Raw genomic sequence first — 19,825 nt, 5'->3', positions numbered from 1 at the left:
AAAGGAAGAGATAATGGGGAAAGATATCTGAAAGCTATGAGATATAGAAAAAGGGAAGGAGCTTTCTTTCTGCAAATGTCCTGAATTATTTTACAGGCCTGATCCTCAGCTGAATACGGTAGGTTGAGGAAGTATCATTATAGATTTGAGGAGGGAGGAAAAATTTTGGTATTGACAGTATGGTGGGATAACAAATCAAAAGTGCAACAGGATTGTCTGGTTATAGTGAAGTTCCAGTTGAGTATACATAAGACATTTGTAGTGAGTCTAGTTAAGTGCAGCTTTGTAATTTATTCCAGTTAACTCCAGCAGCATTTGAGTAGGAGGAAAGGTGACAAGTAATCCAAAGTAGAGATGTGGCAATGCAAGATTTCCAACAGGATAAGGGAGCTATGTACTGCAGTGCGGAGCATGGTATTAAGTTGATTGGTTTCACCAAAGTATAGAGATCAGGAATGTATGAGAGTGTATCCACTGCAGATGTGATGGTCTAAGAAAGAACTGATGGCCAGAGGGATTTGTAGTCAGTGGGAAAATAAATATTAGGGTTAATTGATACAAGAGTGAAATATGGAATGATAAAAAAAGTTATGACCAAATAAAGGAATTTGAATAACAAGTCAAAACTATTTCTTGAAAGTGAAATGTGAGACTAAATTATGACTTCCAGGTATATAGTTTGATGCTAGACATAGTTTTATTTTTAGACTTTAGGAAAAGGACCTTAACTCTTGTTGGACTCTGTCTTTCTGTTTGCTAAATATGATTCAATTTCCCAGAGCAACTTATGAAGCTACCATGACTTCCAATAAATTCAGATGTTAAGTGGTGGAAGAATGAGCACCCATAACTTACCATTCACTTGGTAGTGTGAATAGTAAATTCAAGAATTAAAAATAAATATAGGACAGCTGTCATTACTGCATTTCTGAAGTGTGAAGATTCATCTCTTGGTATAGGACAGAGACCCCAGTTTCCAGGTTTTCTCTGTAAATACTGGACAGGTGGCAACCTTATTTACTTTCATTAAAGTGTTTGCCCATTTGAGATAAATTACCTCTTCTTGGCATCCAAATGGTATGCCTGTGAAAGATCATTTACCTCAAACAGGGGGAGCATGTTATTTCCACTGAAAGAATGAATCATTAATCATTATTGGAATTGTCTAAAAACCTCTCAATATAAATCTAAATATTTTACTTCAGTTATCCTCGATTACATTTTGTAAGATACTTGGAGAAAAATTCCTGACTTCTTTTTGAAACATTTATTACAGAAACACTAGAATTAGAGTTCTGGAGAATTTAGATACCGATTTCCTTTGATAATTAAAGAATTTAGGACAAACAAGTGATCGACATAATTTTAAATGTAAAATGGATAGTTTTGATTATATAAAATTAAAAAGGTTTTGCTTAAACAAAACCAATGCAACCAAAGTTAGAAGTAAAGAAGAAAACTGGGAGGGGGAGGAGAAATTTACAGCAAATCTCTGTCATAAAGGGCTCATTTTTCAAATGTATAGGAAACTGAGACAAATTTATAAGAAGGCAAGTCATTTCCCAATTGATAAATGGTCAAAGGATATGAACAGGCAATTTTCAAACAAAGAAATCAAAGACATCTGCATTTATAATGAAAAAAAGGTTCTAAATCACTTTTTGATTTTGATTAAAACAACTCTGAGATACCACCTCACATTTATGAGATTATTTAATGGGACAGAAAAGGAAAATAATAAATGTTGAAGGGGATGTCAGAAAACTGGGACATTAATTGGTCTGTTGGTAGAGTTGTGAATGTATCTAGCCATTCTGGAGAATAATTTGGAATTGTGCTCAAAGAGCTATAAAAATCATGCATGGATATCTTTTGATTCTGCACTGCCACCATTGGGTCTGGATTCCTAAGAGATTTATTTAAAAATCTGAATTGGGGGCTGATTTTAATAAGATGAAATGTAATAGGGACAAATATAAAGTCAAACACAAGTTTAAAATGTCAGCTTAAACATAGATTTGGAAATAGCTATAAAAAATTTAGAGATATTAGTTGTTTGAATGTTCATTATTTCAACTGTATTATGTTGTAGTAAAAAATATCAACTATTAATGTTTTCTTCTGCTTTATTAGAAACCCAGTTTAAAAAAATAATTATTTCATTTTTCAATTTAGTGAGATCACATTCAGAGTATAGTGTTCAGTTCTGGGCACCATAAGTTTAAAAAGAGCATTGAAAATAAGGAAAGTATCCAAAGGAGAAAACCAGCATGGTGAAGATCCTTGAGTTCTTATTTTTTGAAAATTAGTTAAAAAGATGTTTTTAGCCTGGAGGAAAGAAAATTATAGGGAAAGGAAGGAATTATAATAGTTCAAATATTTAATTTTTAAAAATTCTAACTTTAAACATTGGAGGAGGGGGAAAGGGAGAACAGAAAGAGAGAGAGAGAGAGAGAGAGAGAGAGAGAGAGAGAACACATGAGCGCATTACATCATATGCACAGCACAACACAAAAACAATTATATACAAAACTCTGGATCTCCATTTTGCTTCTTTTAAAATATGTGTTTGTGTGTATATACATACATGTAAATTTCACATTACTGACCCACTTGTTTGGTTTTTTTAATGAATTTTTTTGTATTAATTTTTTTTTAGTGACCCTCTCTTTTTTTTTTTTTTTTTGACATCACTATTTACCCACACTTTCTTCTTGTTTATAAGTTATCATGGTTTTCAGGGAGTTAAGCAATATTTAAATTCTCTCTCCTTAGATCTGCTTCTTAAGTCAATTGTTTTTCTTATCAGAAATCTTATTATATTTTGTTCCATTTAAAAAATATTTTAGTTTTATGCTAACATTTCTGGCTTTCTCATTGATTCCCATTTGGTCTGTTCATGATTAAAACATCACCCTCACCACCACTACCAATAATTTAGATGACTGCACACATATAACCTATATTGAATCACTTACCTTTTCAATGGCAGCGTTGGGGAGGAAGAAAGAATTTGGAACTGAAACTTTTAAGAACATTGTTAAAAATTGTGATATGTAATTGGGGAAAATAGAATATTTAATAAGTTTAATAAAAATAAGGTACTAAATAAATTCAATAAAAAATTAAAAACAGCAACTCTGTATCAAGAAATAACACATGAAACACTTCAGATTGATTAGAACCAGATGGCAAAAATGAAAAGAAGAAACATCCACTAATCATCTTCTGAAAGAAACCTCAAGAGAAAAGACCCAGGAATGTTATTGCCAAACTCCAACTCTCCCACATAAAAAAAACAAAAAAAAAAAACAACCAAATTTGAACATCCAGAAAGAAGTATTTAAAGTATTACAAGTGGTTTAAGAAGTAGTTCAAGGACATAAGTCTGCATCATTTAAGACCTGACAACTTTTTTTTTAAAATATTTTATCTTTAATAGACTTTTTATAGTTTTAAGAAATTCTCAGGAAGCATTGCGATAGAGGAGAATCTTTAAGACAGTTTTTTACTCTACAAATCAAGGGTTTTGTTATTATTTTTTGTTGTTTTGTTTTTTAATTAATATGTTTTTATAATGGTGTTTTGTTTTTCCAAATATACAAAAATAGTTTTTAGCATTCACCTTTGCAAAACCTTGTGTTCCATATTTTTCTCCCTCCCTCTTCCCCTTTCCTCTCTCCTGAAATTCAATATAGGTTAAACATGTGTAATTCTCCTAAACATAATTCCATATTCGTCATGCTGCATAAGAAAAATCAGATCAAAAGGGGAAAAAAAGTTTAGAAAAAAAGAAGCAAACAAACAACCATAGCCACAAAATGTGAAAAAACTATGCTTTGATCCACATTAGTCTCCATAGTTTTCAACTCTGGATTGAAATTGCCTTGACTCAGCTCATTATTGAAAGGGGCCAGGTCCATCACAATTGATCATCACATAATCTTGTTGTTGCTGTGTACAATATTCTCTTGGTTCCACTCAGTTCATTTAACATCAATATATGTAAATCTTTCCAGGCTTTACTGAAATCAGCTTGCTCATCATTTCTTATACAACAATAATAATCCATTACATTCATATACCATAACTTATTCAGCCATTCTCCAACTGATGAGCATATATTCACTTTCCAATTCCTTGCCACTACAAAAAGGGTTGCTACAAACATGTGAGTTCTTTTCCCTTTTTTATGATCTTGTTGGGATAAAGACCCTGTATATCCTTTGATCCAGGGATATGCTGAGTTTTATAGCCCTTTGCATATTGTTCCAAATTGCTCTCCAGAATGGTTGGATCAGGTCATAACTCCACCAACAGTGTATTAGTGTCCTAGTTTTCCCACATCCCCTCCAACATTTATCATTATCTTTTCTTGTCATCTTAGCCAATCTGAGAGGTATGAAGTGGTACCTCAGAGTTGTCTTCAGCATTTTTCCCCCTATGACTAGAAATGGCTTCTTTACCTGAAAATTGTTCATATCACTTTACCATTTACAATTGGGGAATGGCTTGTATCCTTATACAATTCTCTATATATTTTATAAATGAGACTTTTTTCAGAAACATTGTAAAAATTTTTTCCTCAACTTTCTGCTTCCCTTCTAATTTTGTCTATGTTTTGTTTGTACAAAGTCTTTTTATTTAATGTAATCAAAATTATCCATTTTGCATTCTGTAATGTTTTCTAGTTCTTCTTTGGCCATAAATTCCTCCCTTCTCTGCATATCTTGAGAGGTAGACTGTCCCTTGTCCTTCTAATTTGCTTATGGGTGTCATTCTTTATGTCTAAATCATGAACACATTTCAACCTTATCTTGATATAGGGTGTTAGATCTTGATTATTGCTAGTTTCTGCCATACTATTTTCTAATTTTCCCAGCAATTTTTGTCAAATAGTGGGTTTATCAAATATTAGATTACTACAGTCATTGACTATTGTGTCTTGTGAATTTGCCTATTCCACTGATGCACTGCTCTTCTCTTTTAATGTACCAAATGGTTTTGATGACTACTGCTTTAGAATATAGTTTGCATCTGGTACAGCTAGGCCATCTTCCTTTGCATCTTTTTCATTATTTCCTTTGAAATTCTTGACCTTTTCTTCTTCCAAATGAATTTTATTATTTTTCTACTCTATAAAATAATTTTTTGACAGTTTGATTGATATGGCACCATAAATAGATTAATTTAGGGTAGAATTGTCATTTTTATTTTATTAGCTTGGCCAACCCCATGAGCACTTAATATTCTTTGAATTGTTCAAATCTATTTTTTATTTGTGTGAAAAGTGATTTGTAATTATTTTCATATAGTTCCTGGGTTTTTCTTGGCAGCTAGACTCCCAAATACTTTGTATTATATATAGCTATATTATTTTATTTTTTTCTCTATATCAGAATTTATTTGTATATTCTTCTTTAAAAATTTTTAATAGCTTTTTATTTACAAGTTATATGCATGGATAATTTTACAGCATTGACAATTGCCAAACCTTTTGTTCCAGTTTTTCCTCTTCTTCCCCCCCTCCTCTTCCCCTAGAGGCAATATGACCAATACATGTTAAATATGTTAAAATATAAATTAAATACAAAATAAGTATACGTGTCCAAACCGTTATTTTGCTGTACAAAAAGAATCAGACTCTGAAATATTGTACAATTAGCCTGTGAAGGAAATCAAAAATGCAGGAGGGCAAAAATATAGGGATTGGGAATTCAATGTAATGGTTCTTAGTCATCTCCCAGAGTTCTTTCGCTGGGTGTAGCTGGTTCAGTTCATTACTGCTCCATTGAAACTGATTTGGTTCATCTCATTGCTGAAGATGGCCAGGTCCATCAGAATTGATCATCTATATATAGTTATTTTAGATGGAATTTCTCTAGCTGCTGGATTTTGTTGGTAACATAGAGGAATGCTGATGATTTAAGTGTGTTTGTTTTATATCCTGCAATTTTGCCAAACCTTGTTAATTTTCAGTAGCAATTTTTTCGTTTGTTCTCTAGCATTTTCTAAATATATATCATATCATTTGACAAAAGTGATAATTTTGTTTCCTCATTACTTACTCCAATTCCTTCAAATTCTTTTTCTTTTATTGTTAAAGCTAACATCTGTAGTATAATATTGAATAGTAGTGGGGCAGCTAGATGATACAGTGAATAGAGCACCAACCTTGAATTCAATAGGATCTGAGTTCAAATCTGGGACTCATATACTTAATACTTTCTAGCTGTATGGCCCTGGGCAAGGCACTTAACTCCAATTGCCTAAGCAACACCCCCTTTCCCTCCAAAAAACACAAACAAACCAAACCACCAATGAATAATAGTGGTGATAATGGACAACCTTGAAACAATGCTTTAATAACATCTCATAAGTTTTGATATGTTTTCTCATTATTGTCATTCTATTGGATGAAATTATCGATTGTTTCTGTGATTTGTTGTTTCAATCACTGATTCTTTAGGATTAGAGCATTTTGTTGCCTATTAATTTTTCATCTGTTTTTCCACGGCCTTTTATTTTTATTTTATCATGATTTGTAAAGTATGCATTTGCTATTTCTGCCTTTCTGCATTTGATTGTGAGGTTTTTATGCCCTTTGGTCAAATTTTTATTGTTCCTTGGTCAATTTTTGTGTAGCTGCCATGTACCTCTGAAAAAAAGATATATTCCTTTCTATCTTCATTCAGTTTTTTCCAAAGGTCTATCATACCTAACTTCTCTAAAACTATTCATGTCCTTTATTTACTTTTTTCTTATTTTGTGGTTAAATTTATATAGTTCTGGGAGAGGGAGGTTGAGATCCTCCACCACCAGTATAGTTTTGTTATCTATTTCTTATTGTAAGTCACTTAGCTTCTGTTCTAAGAATTTGGATGCTATAACGTTTGGTGCATATATATTTACTTCATTATCTGTGGTACCCTTTACCAAGGTACCATTTCCTTACATCTTTTAATTAGGTCTGTTTTTGTTTTTCTTTGATCTGAAATCAAGATTGCTATCCCTGCTCTTTTTTTCCTTCAGCTGAAACACAGTATATTCTATTTCAGTTTTTTACTTTCACTCTGTATGTATTACTCTGCTTCAAATGAGTTTCTTATAAACAAGATATTGTATAAGTCTGGCTTTTAATCCATTCTGCTATCTGCTTCCATTTTATGGGAGAATTCATCCCATTCACATTCACGTTAAAATTACTAATTCTGTATTTCATGCCATCCTAATTTCCCCAAGTTATGCTTTTTTCTCTTCTTTCCTTCCTTACCAGTGTTTTGCTTCTGCCCACCACTTCCCTCAATTTGCCCTCCCTTTTTTTTTATTCCCTTTTTTTTTTTTCATTCCCTTCCTTCCTTATCTTTTTCCTCTTCTACTTTTGCCCATCCTTTTTTTTTTAGCTTTCCCCTTTCTCCTTCTCATTCCCTATAGGGCAAGACAGATTTCTATGCCAAATTAAGTATGTATATTATTCCCTCTTTGGGCCATATATGATGAGATTAAGGTTCAAACAATGCTTATCTTTGTCCCTTCTTTCCCTCAACTGTAATAGCTCTTTTGTGCCTCTTTATGTGATATAATTTACCCCATTTTATCTTCCCCTTCCTGTTTTCCCAGTACAGTCCCTTTTCTACCCTGATTTCTTTTTTACATCATCACATTACAATCAACTTAAGTTCCTCTAAGTATACTCCTTCTACCTGCCCTAAGAAAGACACAGTTCCTTATGCTCAAAAAGCTATCAAACTGTGCCCTTTGACCTAGCAGTATTACTACTGGGCTTATATCCCAAAGAGATTTTAAAGAAGGGAAAGAGACCTGTATGTGCAAGAATGTTTGTGGCAGCCCTCTTTGTAGTGGCCAGAAACTGGAAACTGAGTGGATGCCCATCAATTGGAGAATGGCTGAATAAATAAATTGTGGTATATGAATATTATGGAATATTATTGTTCTGTAAGAAATGACCAATAGGATGATTTCAGAAAGGCTTATAGGAACTGATGCTGAGTGAAACGAGCAGGACCATTATATTCTTCAACAACAATACTATATGATGATCAATTCTAATGGACGTGGCTCTCTTCAACAATGAGATGAACCAAATCAGTTCCAATAGAGCAATAATGAACTGAACCAGCTACATCCCAGTGAAAGAACTCTGGGAGATGACTGTGAACCACTACATAGAATTCCCAATCCCTCTATGTGTGATGACAGCCAGCTATGTATGATCATCAGCAGGACTGAGAGGCTACTGAAGTGAATATTGGTAAAAATCATTTTTCAATAAAGGGATTCATAAGGGCAGGATAGACAAGACAGGACTGAAATACTTAATTTATAGTCAGTGTAAAATTTGCCTAGGCTACTCATTACTTCCATGATCTTAGGCAAATTAATCCCACTAGACCTTTTTCCTCATTAAAATAATGAGATCTGGGAATAAGAGAAACTCTCAGATTTGTTTCAGCCATAAATCCCCAAATTGGGCTATAAGCTCCCTGAAGTTAGGTATTACCTGAATTATCTATCTCCTATAGCACCTCCCAAAATGACCAATGATGTAGTTGATAGAATGCCAAAGTAAGACTCTGGAAAAACTCACTTCAAATTCCACATCTGATACTTCCTGTGACTTTTATACTTGTTTCACAATTTATTGTTAGATATTTAAAAACTATTACAAAAGTCAGTTGCTGTGTTAAGAAAAGTATGATGGACCCACACCTGATACTGTATACCAAGATAAGCTCAAAATGGGTCCATGATTTAGGCATAAAGAATGAGATTATAAATAAATTAAAGGAATATAGGATAGTTTATATCTCAGACTTGTGGAGGAGGAAGAAATTTGTGACCAAAAATGAACTAGAGATCATTATTGATTACAAAATAGAAAATTTTGATTATATCAAATTAAAAAAGTCTTTGTACCAACAAAACTAATGCAAACAAGATTAGAAGGGAAGCAACAAACTGGGAAAACATTTTCCCAGTCAAAGGTTCTGATAAAGGCCTCATTTCCAAAATATATAGAGAATTGACTCTAACTTATAAGAAATAGAGCCATTTTCCAATTGATAAATGGTCAAAGGATATGAACAGACAATTTTCAGATGATGAAATTGAAACTATTACCACTCATATGAAAGTGTTCCAAGTCACTATTGATCAGAGAAATGCAAATTAATAAAACTCTGAGATACCACTACACACCTGTCAGATTGGCTAAGATGACAGGAAAAAATAATGATGAATGTTGGAGGGGATGCGGGAAAACTGGGACACTAATGCATTGTTAGTGGAGTTGTGAACGAATCCAACCATTCTGGAGACAATCTGGAATTATGCCCCAAAATTATCAAACTGTGCATAACCTTTTCTCCAGCAGTGCTACTACTGGCCATATACCCCAAAGAGATACTAAAGAAGGGAAAAGGACCAGTATGTGCCAAAATGTTTGTGGCAGCCCTGTTTGTAGTGGTTAGAAACTGGAAAATGAATGGATGCCCATCAATTGGAGAATGACTGAATAAATAAATTGTGGTATATGAATATTATGGAATATTATTATTCTGTAAGAAATGGCCAGTAGAATGAATACAGAGAGGTTTGGAGGAATTAAGGCAAACAGGGTCGAGTGTAATTTGCTCAGTTACACAGCAAGAATGTATATGAAGCTGAATTTGAACTTTACTCTTCTTGATGCCAGACTGGCATTCTTATCACATCTGTGATTTTTTAATATAATTATTCATTAAAATTGAATGTAGCACCAATGATTTCAAATTTAAACTTCTGAACCAAATTTGAAGTTGAACTTTTATAATAATGTGAGACAGAGATGATAACATTTACTTCTAATTAATTAATTTTATTATTATATTTATCATATTATTAATATATTTATTTACTGCTAATTCAGATATACTTATGGATAATGCAGATTTATAGAAATGAATAACCTTTTCAGGTCAGAAGCCATTCATTCCATTCTCTCTCTGACTCAGAATCTCCTATCCTTAAGAAGTGCTCATCTTAGTGCTACATGGAAGACATCTAGTGAAGAAGGACCAACATCTTCTTAGTTAGCCTGTCCTCCTTTCAGACTTTGCTGCTTATTAGAATGATCTTAATAACTCCTACTCCTTGTTTATATATCTTCTGTCTTAGAACAAGCAGAGTAAATCTAATTCTGGAATTCAGCACCTAGAAATGAAGTTTTTATTGAACATGTGCTATGTTAATTTTTGGAAAAGTATAAGGGATTTGAAGTAAAGAGCACAAGGTACATTCGTGGTCAGATATGAACATGATATATATGTGAATAAACATCCACTCATCATATATTTATTATTAATAAGCTTTTAATTCAGTATTTCTAATTTACATCGTATTAGATGAGGAGTCTTAAGTTTTATGTAATATGTTTTGATTGGCACAGAGTCTATTCATATATGTCTTTTTCGTTCTTGAACTACCTAATATAGTATTCATAAAAAAAATCCATCTATATTTTTCACATGCTGTGGATATGGATTTTATTAATAGCACTTTATATATGTTTATGTAGCATATAGAATTACAAATATATTTTTTAGAACTACAACTCAAATGATTACTAAATAGAAATGAGTAGTACAGTAGAAAATTAAAACATTTCCCCAATGTTACTGATTCTTAATTTTTATGTTTTATGCGTTTATGAAGAAAAGAATACCTCTATGAAGTGTTTAAGTGTTAGCACATGAGATCAACCTAAGAATGTTTTTTCTCTTATATGAAATAAGATGTCATCAGTTCATTCAGCAAACACAGCAGGTGGTTTTCAGATGCAAAAATTCATTATGCAATGTAATTTAAATAAAACAAATTTTGGTGGATTATATGCTACGTCAATGTTACTAGTTTTATTCTTTGATTTTAAACCCTGGACTTTAAAGCCTAGTCTTATTCCTATAATGCAAAATTTTATTTGTGTATTTGAAATTGCATAAGGTTTATTTTTCTTAATTCAAGATTTAAAGTAAATGTTTAAAGTAGCTCCAGCAACAAGAAGCACTTGAAGTATAGAATGGTATACTGCTTAATGTAAATAAGGCTTTCCATGCTTGTCATTTTATACTGATAGTATTATAAGACAAGTAATGACAGATTAAGACCTGCCTAGTAGAGGGAAAACTAAATTACAAGACTTTTATTAAGGCATAAATAAACCTATTAACTGTTATCTGGAATACCAATTAGTAGAAGGAGCACTGACAATTTTATTTATCAACATTAAACACAATTATTAATTACAGACCTGACGAATCTAGCAATAAGCAGGACATGTTGGGTGTGCTGGGGCCTTAAGTCCATTATATGAGAAGGATGATTACCAAAGTCCTGTGGGGAAATAAGTAATTGTAGTTATAAAATTTTAATTGCCTTTGAATAAGGCAAATTATATCCTCTTGTCTCAGAATATAAATAGTATGGCATTAAGGTACCCAGCTATACTAGTTGGAAACAGGAAATAATTTAAGGTGTTATGATTTAAAAGCTAACAGTGTTAAAATTTCTCTGTTGCAAATATTATAGATAAATGACATTCTTTAAAGTGAAAGAAATCTTTTTGATTTGCTTACATAATACCTTAGTTATTTTCACCATTCTATCAAAATGGGCAATTTCCAGTCTTTAAATTAATTGAAGGGATTTTACAGAGCAAGAAGAAGATGAATGACTGTAGGTGATTACATAAGTAATTGGAATATTTTTCTTATAAGAAAATTTGATTCATTGTATTTTGAAATGAATTGCTGTAAAACAAGTAGGAGATTAGAAGCAATAGTTTTAATGTTTTTCCCTCTCTCTCTCTTCCCACTCCAAGATCCAAATTCTAGGCTTTGTGGACATTTACTTATAAGTGCAGCCAAGAATTCCTTTGCAAAACTTATGGATAAAATTAGCTTGGCAATGGAGAACATACCACGGGGAAGTAGTAGAAATTTTACATATATGGAAAAGGATTCCCTTGTTCAGCGATTGGCCAGAGGACTTCATAAAGTTAACACTGAAGCCTTGAAACATGGTGTAGGTGGTCCTATGCCCATTATGGTAGGTATTTAACTTATGATTTATAGGAATATTTTCATAATATAATGATGATTATGCCATTTTCAGTATGTCTGTGCTTTCAAATTAAATTTTGGATCAGAATTGTTTAGAGAATTTTATTTACATTGGGAGGCATCATGCCATAATATATAATTCTTTAATTGGTTTTAGAACTAGTAAGATCATTCTTTTCATCTCCAAGTTATTATGAGGGGCACCTAGATGGCACAGTGGAATGAACCACTGGCCCTGGGATTGGGAGGAACTGAGTTCAAATCCAACCTCATACACTTAACACTTTCTGGCTGTGTGACTCTGGACAAGTCACTTAACCCCAACTACCTCAACAAAAAAAGAAAAATAAAAGATGTTCTGGAACTCACTTTCATTTGCATTTCACAATTTCAGGCCATCTTCTCCAATAGTAGGTATTCTCTCTCATATATTCTTGACATACACTGTGAGTTGGAGGACTTGTTTCTCATTGTCATTTCTCGTACCTCCTCCTACTTTCATCTTTCAGCTATGCCTTAATTATTTATATCATCCATTCTAGATGTAAAGTATTTAGCATAGTGCGTGGCATGTAACTATGATTATGTTAATTATCTTTGGTGTCTGTTCCACAGATTGTATTGACACCTTTCTGAAAGAATTCATTATGGGGCTCATAGGTTGTTTTCCTCTCCTCCCCAATTTTTAACATCCTCATTACAAATTTTTCTTTTTGCCCTCTATACTCTCATACATTGGCTTTCTAATTCCTTCATCTTTTCCATTCCCACATGTGATGTCTTCATTGTATCGTCATGATTTGGCAAATTGTGTGGGCCAAATTGGGCCTGCTGTTTTCTTTTATTGTCTTGGGAACTAAGAATTTTAAATTATTTTTATTTTTATTTAATTTTCATTTATTTATTTTTATTCAAGCTTTTTAATTTTCAAAATATGTATAGATAATTTTTAACATTCACCTTTGCAAAACTTTGTGTTCCAAATTTTTTCCCTCCCTTCCTTCCCACCCTCTCCTTTAGATATCTAGGCAAATATTAAATATTTTATATTAAATCCTTTTAAAATAACATTTCATTATATTTAAAAATGTAAAAAAAAAAAACATTCTTAGCTTGCTGGCTTTTCAAAAACCAGAAATTGCTGTATTTAGCCAGCTGGCTTGGCCAAATTTTATTGACTCCTAAATAGGTATGATTATATCTAAAATAATGATAAAATCCCTAAATAGGTATGATAATACCCAATGTTGACAACTTCAAGAAATGTTATCCTTTATGTGATTGTAAATTCTGATGTATCTTGTCATTATCTCTTTTTATTAAATATTTCCTTTTGCTTTATTCCTTCCAAAGCTTTTTGTTTATTCTTATTATGACTCAAGTAAGGAACCAGAAAGCTAGCCTCAAAATATGTAAAACACATAATCTCTCAATAAACAATGCAACTTCCTTAGAATAGAAGTTGAAGAGAAAGTGCTGACTTTCATGGGTAGAAGGAGTTTTCTCATATGGAAGCTCCCTATGTCATTGAAACCACAGGTCTCATATTCTTATTTTTGCATTTGACATAGTTTTAATTCAGATTGCCATAACTTATTTATATACTAATTTTATGGTAGATAGTAAAATGTGTTTAATAAGTATCTAGAGGACAAGAATATAAGAATTTGTTATTACTGCTTGCACTTCATAAATTTATTAAAACAGGATTATATGAGGCATTATATTTCAAGTTTTCTTGACATTAAGGTTAGGTTTCATTTTTGCTATTTCATATTATATTTTATAGAAATGATTGTTCAGATAAAACAATTCATGTTTTCAAATTTTGTAAATGTGTCTCTAGATTTTTGAAAAGCCATTGGTATGATATTTTTTCTTTTAGAGTTTAGAATTTAGAATTTTTTTCTTTTAACTAAAAAAAATTTTTTAGATATCAAATCTTATTGATTCAATAGTAAAGTATCCAATTTAATAAAATCTAAAATTGTTTCCATTTGCCAACAGAAAAGTATAGAGTGTTTGCAAAAGCAAATATATGAATTTACCCAAAGATTGCATGCAGCAGAAGTAGAACGCCGTTCACTCCGCTTAGAGGTCACAGAATTTAAAAGAAACGTACATGATATGAAAAAAGAGATTGAGAAAGCCCAGATTCTCCAAATGCAATTAAAAGAATTTAAGCAGTCTGTAAGTATATTCAATTTGGAAGGACTAATTTGGACATGCCTGTCATTCATTTATATACACATATTTACATAGAGCTGAATCCACATGTCTATATACACACATATACATGTGATACTTACATGTGTCTAATTTAATTTTTTGTTTGTGTTACTAAATATTTTTCAGAAAAGTTATCTTTTAAAGTTGCTCCTTTTTAGGACCCATGCATAATAAGAGGGAAGACCCTGTTTTATTTCTTTAAGAATTTTTCTTTCCATGTTAATTATACTTGATTTTGTTAATATAAGCATTTCTTCCATTGATACAGATCACACCCTTTTCTGAATTGAGGCACAGGGACTGTGGTTCACAACTCATCTGTTTTTTATAGACTTTTAGTAAAGATAAGCCACCTAAATTTCTTAGTGAGATTTGCTTTTCTTTTTTTGTAAGATGAGGATAACAACACCTATAATGATACATTACTCTGTTGTTGTAGATTAAATGCTATTATTCACTCAAATGAACTTTGCAAACTTTTGCAAAGTACTATAGAAGTGATAGTTTTATTTTTGTTTAGCCATCTTTATTTTACAGAAGAGATTCAATTTCAGAGACTGTTCCCTTAAATCACACAAGTAGCAAGCAGCAAATCTAATTCTAGATTTAGAACCAGAAAAGAACTCAGATACACTCTGGTCTTATTCCTCTTTTTTATGGGGGAGGAAAATGAGGCTCAGAGGGTTAGTGATTTTCTCCCAGGCATACAATGATCACGACTGAATTTGCACCTGTGTACTTAGACTCCAAGTCTGGCACTATTTGAATCTAAGCCCCTTGATTTTTAATCAAATATTAGTGTTCTTTGCAATTCCCCATATTGCCTCCATTACCTGAATTAAGGGTTCATCATCACTGCTATTAAGATAAAGGGGACAGGGACAATTTTTCCAGAGAACTAAAGATGAAACATCTTGCCAGACTAATGCCAGAGGAGGGAGGCACTCAACTAGCACTTGAGACATGGTCGGGTGAGGGAATGTGTTTTGCTTGACTGGTACATTTCTTATGAGCGCTTTGTGTATTTATTTTGTTGTTAAATAAGAAGGAAAGAAAATGATTGTTAATTGGAAAAGTAATAATAAAACAAACCCCCTAGGACAACTACTCCATATTTGACTGACCTATTGTAATTTTAGTTGATGACACATGACCAAAGGAGCACTGAAAGGATGCAGCACTTCCTCCACCCAGATCTTATGGTTTAGAATTGAAAGAGATAAAGGGATCTTCCTGTTCATTTAGTCCAACCCTTTCTGATGAATCAGGTAATTTAGATAACAGTTGCAGGGTTTTGAGCCCTGTCACACAAACAATGAGTAAGAAAACTAAATTGGAATCCAGGTTTTTGAGTTGCTAATTTGTCTTTGATAACACAGATTATGACTTGTTGAAAAGACCTGTGAAAAAGTCAATTCTCCTTGAAGTTGCCACTCATCTGGCAAAGTCATTTGACAAGTCCTAATTGGGAAATCTAGGAAATAATCACAAGTGAGTTATATTACCAGCCTGGGTCAGCAAGGAACTACAGAGAGGTGTGTTAAGTCTGGGGTCAAGATCTTGCCTGAGGTATGCCATTCAGAGTATTCTAGCACTCAGTAACTGAAAGAGGATTGAAGCTCTTCACCAGAAAAAGCAGTTCCAGGCAAATTCAGTAGAACAACAAATTTGTCCAAGTTGGTCTTAATTGGGATCATCTGGCAGCTTTGTGACTCACTACCCAGTTCTGAGTTAAATATTCAGGGTAAACGTATATGAAGATCTGTACTTAGGGTTTTCATTCCAGATTGAGAAGCAGTTCCAGGATGGGGAATGGTCGAATGCTCTTCTTAACTATGTACTGAATGAGGAAAAATTCAGACGCAAATAGATTTGAGGCTCTGACCTCAAATCAGAGTAGCTGAGTGATATTATAGTTTTAACTTCCAGGGCAGTCTGGAACCTGCAACAGAATAACTAGGGTACTAATTCCAGACTAGAAGGGTACTTGCAGTTATATCACTCTGAGTTTTCCAGTTGGTTAATAGTTGTCTAATTCATTACGTATAAGTACACAGAATATTATAATAAAGTTGAAGTCAGGAAGTAGTGGAAGGCGTAGTAAATTACAAAAAGAACCTTATAATACAAGGTTATTATGGTCATTAGGACATTAAAGACATCATTCCAGAAGAGACATTTGTATATGTCTCTTCTAAAATATGTATAAATAAAGCCTCAAAGGTTAGTACAATGTGGGCACAAACTTAATTAGAATTCCTGGAGGAAATAGAACAAAAGTTGAAAACATTAGAAATGCTTTTGTAAATCAAATGAAATTGCTGGAAATAAAAACTTGAAACTTGAGGGAAAAAATAAAAGCTGTGCAATAAGGAATTGGAAAAGGATTAACAGATTGGCATGAGAGTTAAAAATCCTTGACAAATGATAATATCATGGAAAATTAGAATGGACTAAATAGATTTTCATGACTCCATAAGACAAGAAATATTAAAACAAATGAAAAAACTGAAAATATAGAAGAATATTTAAGAATCTTTGGACTATACAAAAGCAATAATAAAAAAAAAATGGCACAGACATTGTATTTTGAGAAATCTTAAAACTGTCCACTCCTCTTAGAAGAATTGAACTAGATGGAAAGAGAAAGAATCTCAGTTCTTCTGAAAGAAAAAAAAAAAACAAAAACCAAACAACAAAACATGAAAATGAAAACTCACTTTATAACCCAAATCCAGAACTTCTGAGTCATAACAGGAAAAAGAATCCTTGAAGCAATCTAAAAGAATTGAGGTAACCTCAATTAGGATCACAAAGGATTTAGCAACTGTGATTCCAAAGGAACAGGATAGTTTGGAATGCAGTATTCTGGAAGGCAAAGAATGTAAATGTATATGGAAGAATAACTTAACCAACAAAATAGAATATATTCTCTCAGGGATAAAAATGAATCTCTAATGAAATAGACTATCCAGAGGGATGGTTTCCACTCCAAGAGGATACTGAAGACTATGCTAGCATGGAAATAATGGGTTTTATTGGGAGGAGCTTAATCATGCCCCTGAAGCTAGGCATCAGGAGCAAAGCGATAGATCTCCACACCAGGCTAGGCCAGGTGTTACCTAGAAAAAGAAAGTCAGTGCCAAGAAATGGCTCCTAGTCACAGATTAGAATAATCAGGATGCCACAGGTCATATTCTTAGGCTCTTGTTACCACCATACCTAAGCATTCCTGATGAAAAAGCCTGAGATGTATGGCAACTCTGAAGTTCAAACACAAGAATTAAGAGAAACATAACAAAGTAAAAATGAATAAATAATCATAATGAACTAACTAAACTGCTTACATTTTAATAAGGGGAGATGATATACATATTCCCCATGAACTTCATCAGGGGTCATGGGAAGTCTGATTGGGCAGAAGATTATGGTTTTCTTATGTTACTGATCTTCATAGAAATATAAAAAAGAAAAATATATCAAGGGGTAAGAGAGGGTAATGTAAAAGTTTAGGTGAACAAAAATGAGGGAATTGGGGAAGTTGCTGAGAATTTAGCTTCAATTCTTTTTTTTTTTTTTTTTTAATAGCCTTTTATTTACAGGATATATACATGGGTAACTTTACAGCATTAACAATTGCCAAACCTCTTGTTCCAATTTTTCACCTCTTACCCCCCCCACCCCCTCCCCTAGATGGCAGGATGACCAGTAGATGTTAAATATATTAAAATATAACTTAGATACACAATAAGTATACATGACCAAAACATTATTTTTTAGCTTCAATTCTTATCTGTCATAGTCAAAGAAGGCAAGAATATACACACAAAAATAAGTTGAGAAATGTATTTCACTTAACAGGGAAATAGGTGATAGAGGAGAAAAGGTAGAATTAAAGTTTGGATAGATTAAGGAAGGGATGAATTGAACTCTTAAGAATGTATAAAATATTCATAGCTCTTTTTGAATTAGATACTAATAGAAATTTAAAGAGATGCCCATCAGTTGAGAAATTGGTGAGTAAGTCATGGTTTTGTGAATGTTATGGAATATTATTTACTGTAAAAAATGGTTTTTTAGAAAAATCTAAAAAGACTTATATGATTTGATACAGAATGAAATGAATAGAACCAGGAAAACTGTTCAGTGACAATCAAATGGTTGAGACAAATAATTTTGAAAAACTTAGGAGATATGATTCACACAATGACAAATCACAGTTCGAGGGGACTCAGGTCTGGTGTTCTATCTACTGTACCATGTTTACAAAAACATATTTTACCCAGCAGTCAAACAGGAAAGAGAGGGGAGAAATAAAATGAGGAGGAGAAGTTAGAGGAAGGATTATTTTAAGGGAAAGATAAGGCTTAAAGCAATACAAACTCTTAACTAAGTGGGGTGTTTTTCAAAAAGCAACTTAAGAAAAGCTGACAATTTGGTATTGGCTCTGGGAGAGGAAAAGAGAAAATGGGAAGAAAAGCATAACTAGATTAAGAATACATCAAATTTAGAGCACTACTAAGCTCACTTCTCCTTCACTACTATTTTCTATAAAGAAATATCTAGGACTCAGTGAAATATAAAATTAACAGTCATAACTGTGAATGTGAATGAGAAACTCTCCCATAAAATTGAAAAGAATAGAACGGACTAATAAATAAATAAAGCGCAATCCAACACTGTTGTTACACAAAATATACTTGAAACAGAAATATGAATGCAATTAAAATAAGGAAATACAGCAAAATCTATTTTACATCTGGTAACAATAGCAAGGGATAGGAACAATGATCTCACACAAATGTGCAGAAAAAATACACCTAATTAAGAGTTCATTAGGGAATCTACATTTTGCTGAAAGTTACCATAAACTTTGAATTGATATCTATACAAAAAATTTATACATCTAAAGGTATAACATCTCAATTATTATTTTTTTAAAATGATTTTATTGGGGGTAGCTTGGTGATGGAGTGGATTGAGCACCAGCCCTGAAGTCAGGAGGACCTGAGTTCAAATGTGGTCTCAGACATTTAACACCTCCTAACTGTGTGACCCTGGGCAAGTCACATAACCTCATTTGCCTCAGCCAAAAAAAAAAAAAAAAAAAGTTTTTATTTATTTAAAATAGAAAATAGAAAGAAAAAAGAAAAAACATTGTCATGTGCACAGTAGAACTTGAGAGGATTCAAAATATGAAACAATGAATTTCCATTCAAGAAAGCTTATATAATAATACTATACATACTTAAAACTGTTCATCTTTTCTTTCCTTTTTTTTTAGGTTTTCCTTTGTTCTCTCCTGTGCACTTTGTACTTTATTCTTTTCTCCCTCTTTCCTTCCCTCATTTCCCCTTAGTAAACACAGGTATATTTATATGCACACATAAATACATATATGCATGTATACATATGCAAATATGTGCATATACACACATAGATATCTACAATCATATATGTATATTCACATATACATC

The 19,825-nt window shown here is 32.5% G+C and overlaps 1 protein-coding gene across 7 annotated transcripts in view; it reads left to right on the top strand.

Moving 5' to 3' along the window:
• The window catches only part of CCDC171 (coiled-coil domain containing 171), a 418,598-nt gene that overhangs the window by 202,727 nt on the left and 196,046 nt on the right, over positions 1-19,825 (top strand). For all 7 annotated transcript variants that reach the window (XM_031961543.1, XM_031961537.1, XM_023497955.2 and 4 more), the window contains 2 exons: positions 11,879-12,105; positions 14,127-14,309. In XM_031961543.1, coding sequence (XP_031817403.1) covers positions 11,879-12,105; positions 14,127-14,309 — 410 coding nt within the window. The remainder of the gene's footprint in view (positions 1-11,878; positions 12,106-14,126; positions 14,310-19,825) is intronic.

Source organism: Sarcophilus harrisii, chromosome 1, assembly GCF_902635505.1.
Source record: "Sarcophilus harrisii chromosome 1, mSarHar1.11, whole genome shotgun sequence".
NCBI classification, from domain to species: Eukaryota; Metazoa; Chordata; class Mammalia; order Dasyuromorphia; family Dasyuridae; genus Sarcophilus; species Sarcophilus harrisii.
Note: the sequence above shows the minus strand (reverse complement) of the source record. Positions and strands in the feature narration are given on the sequence as shown.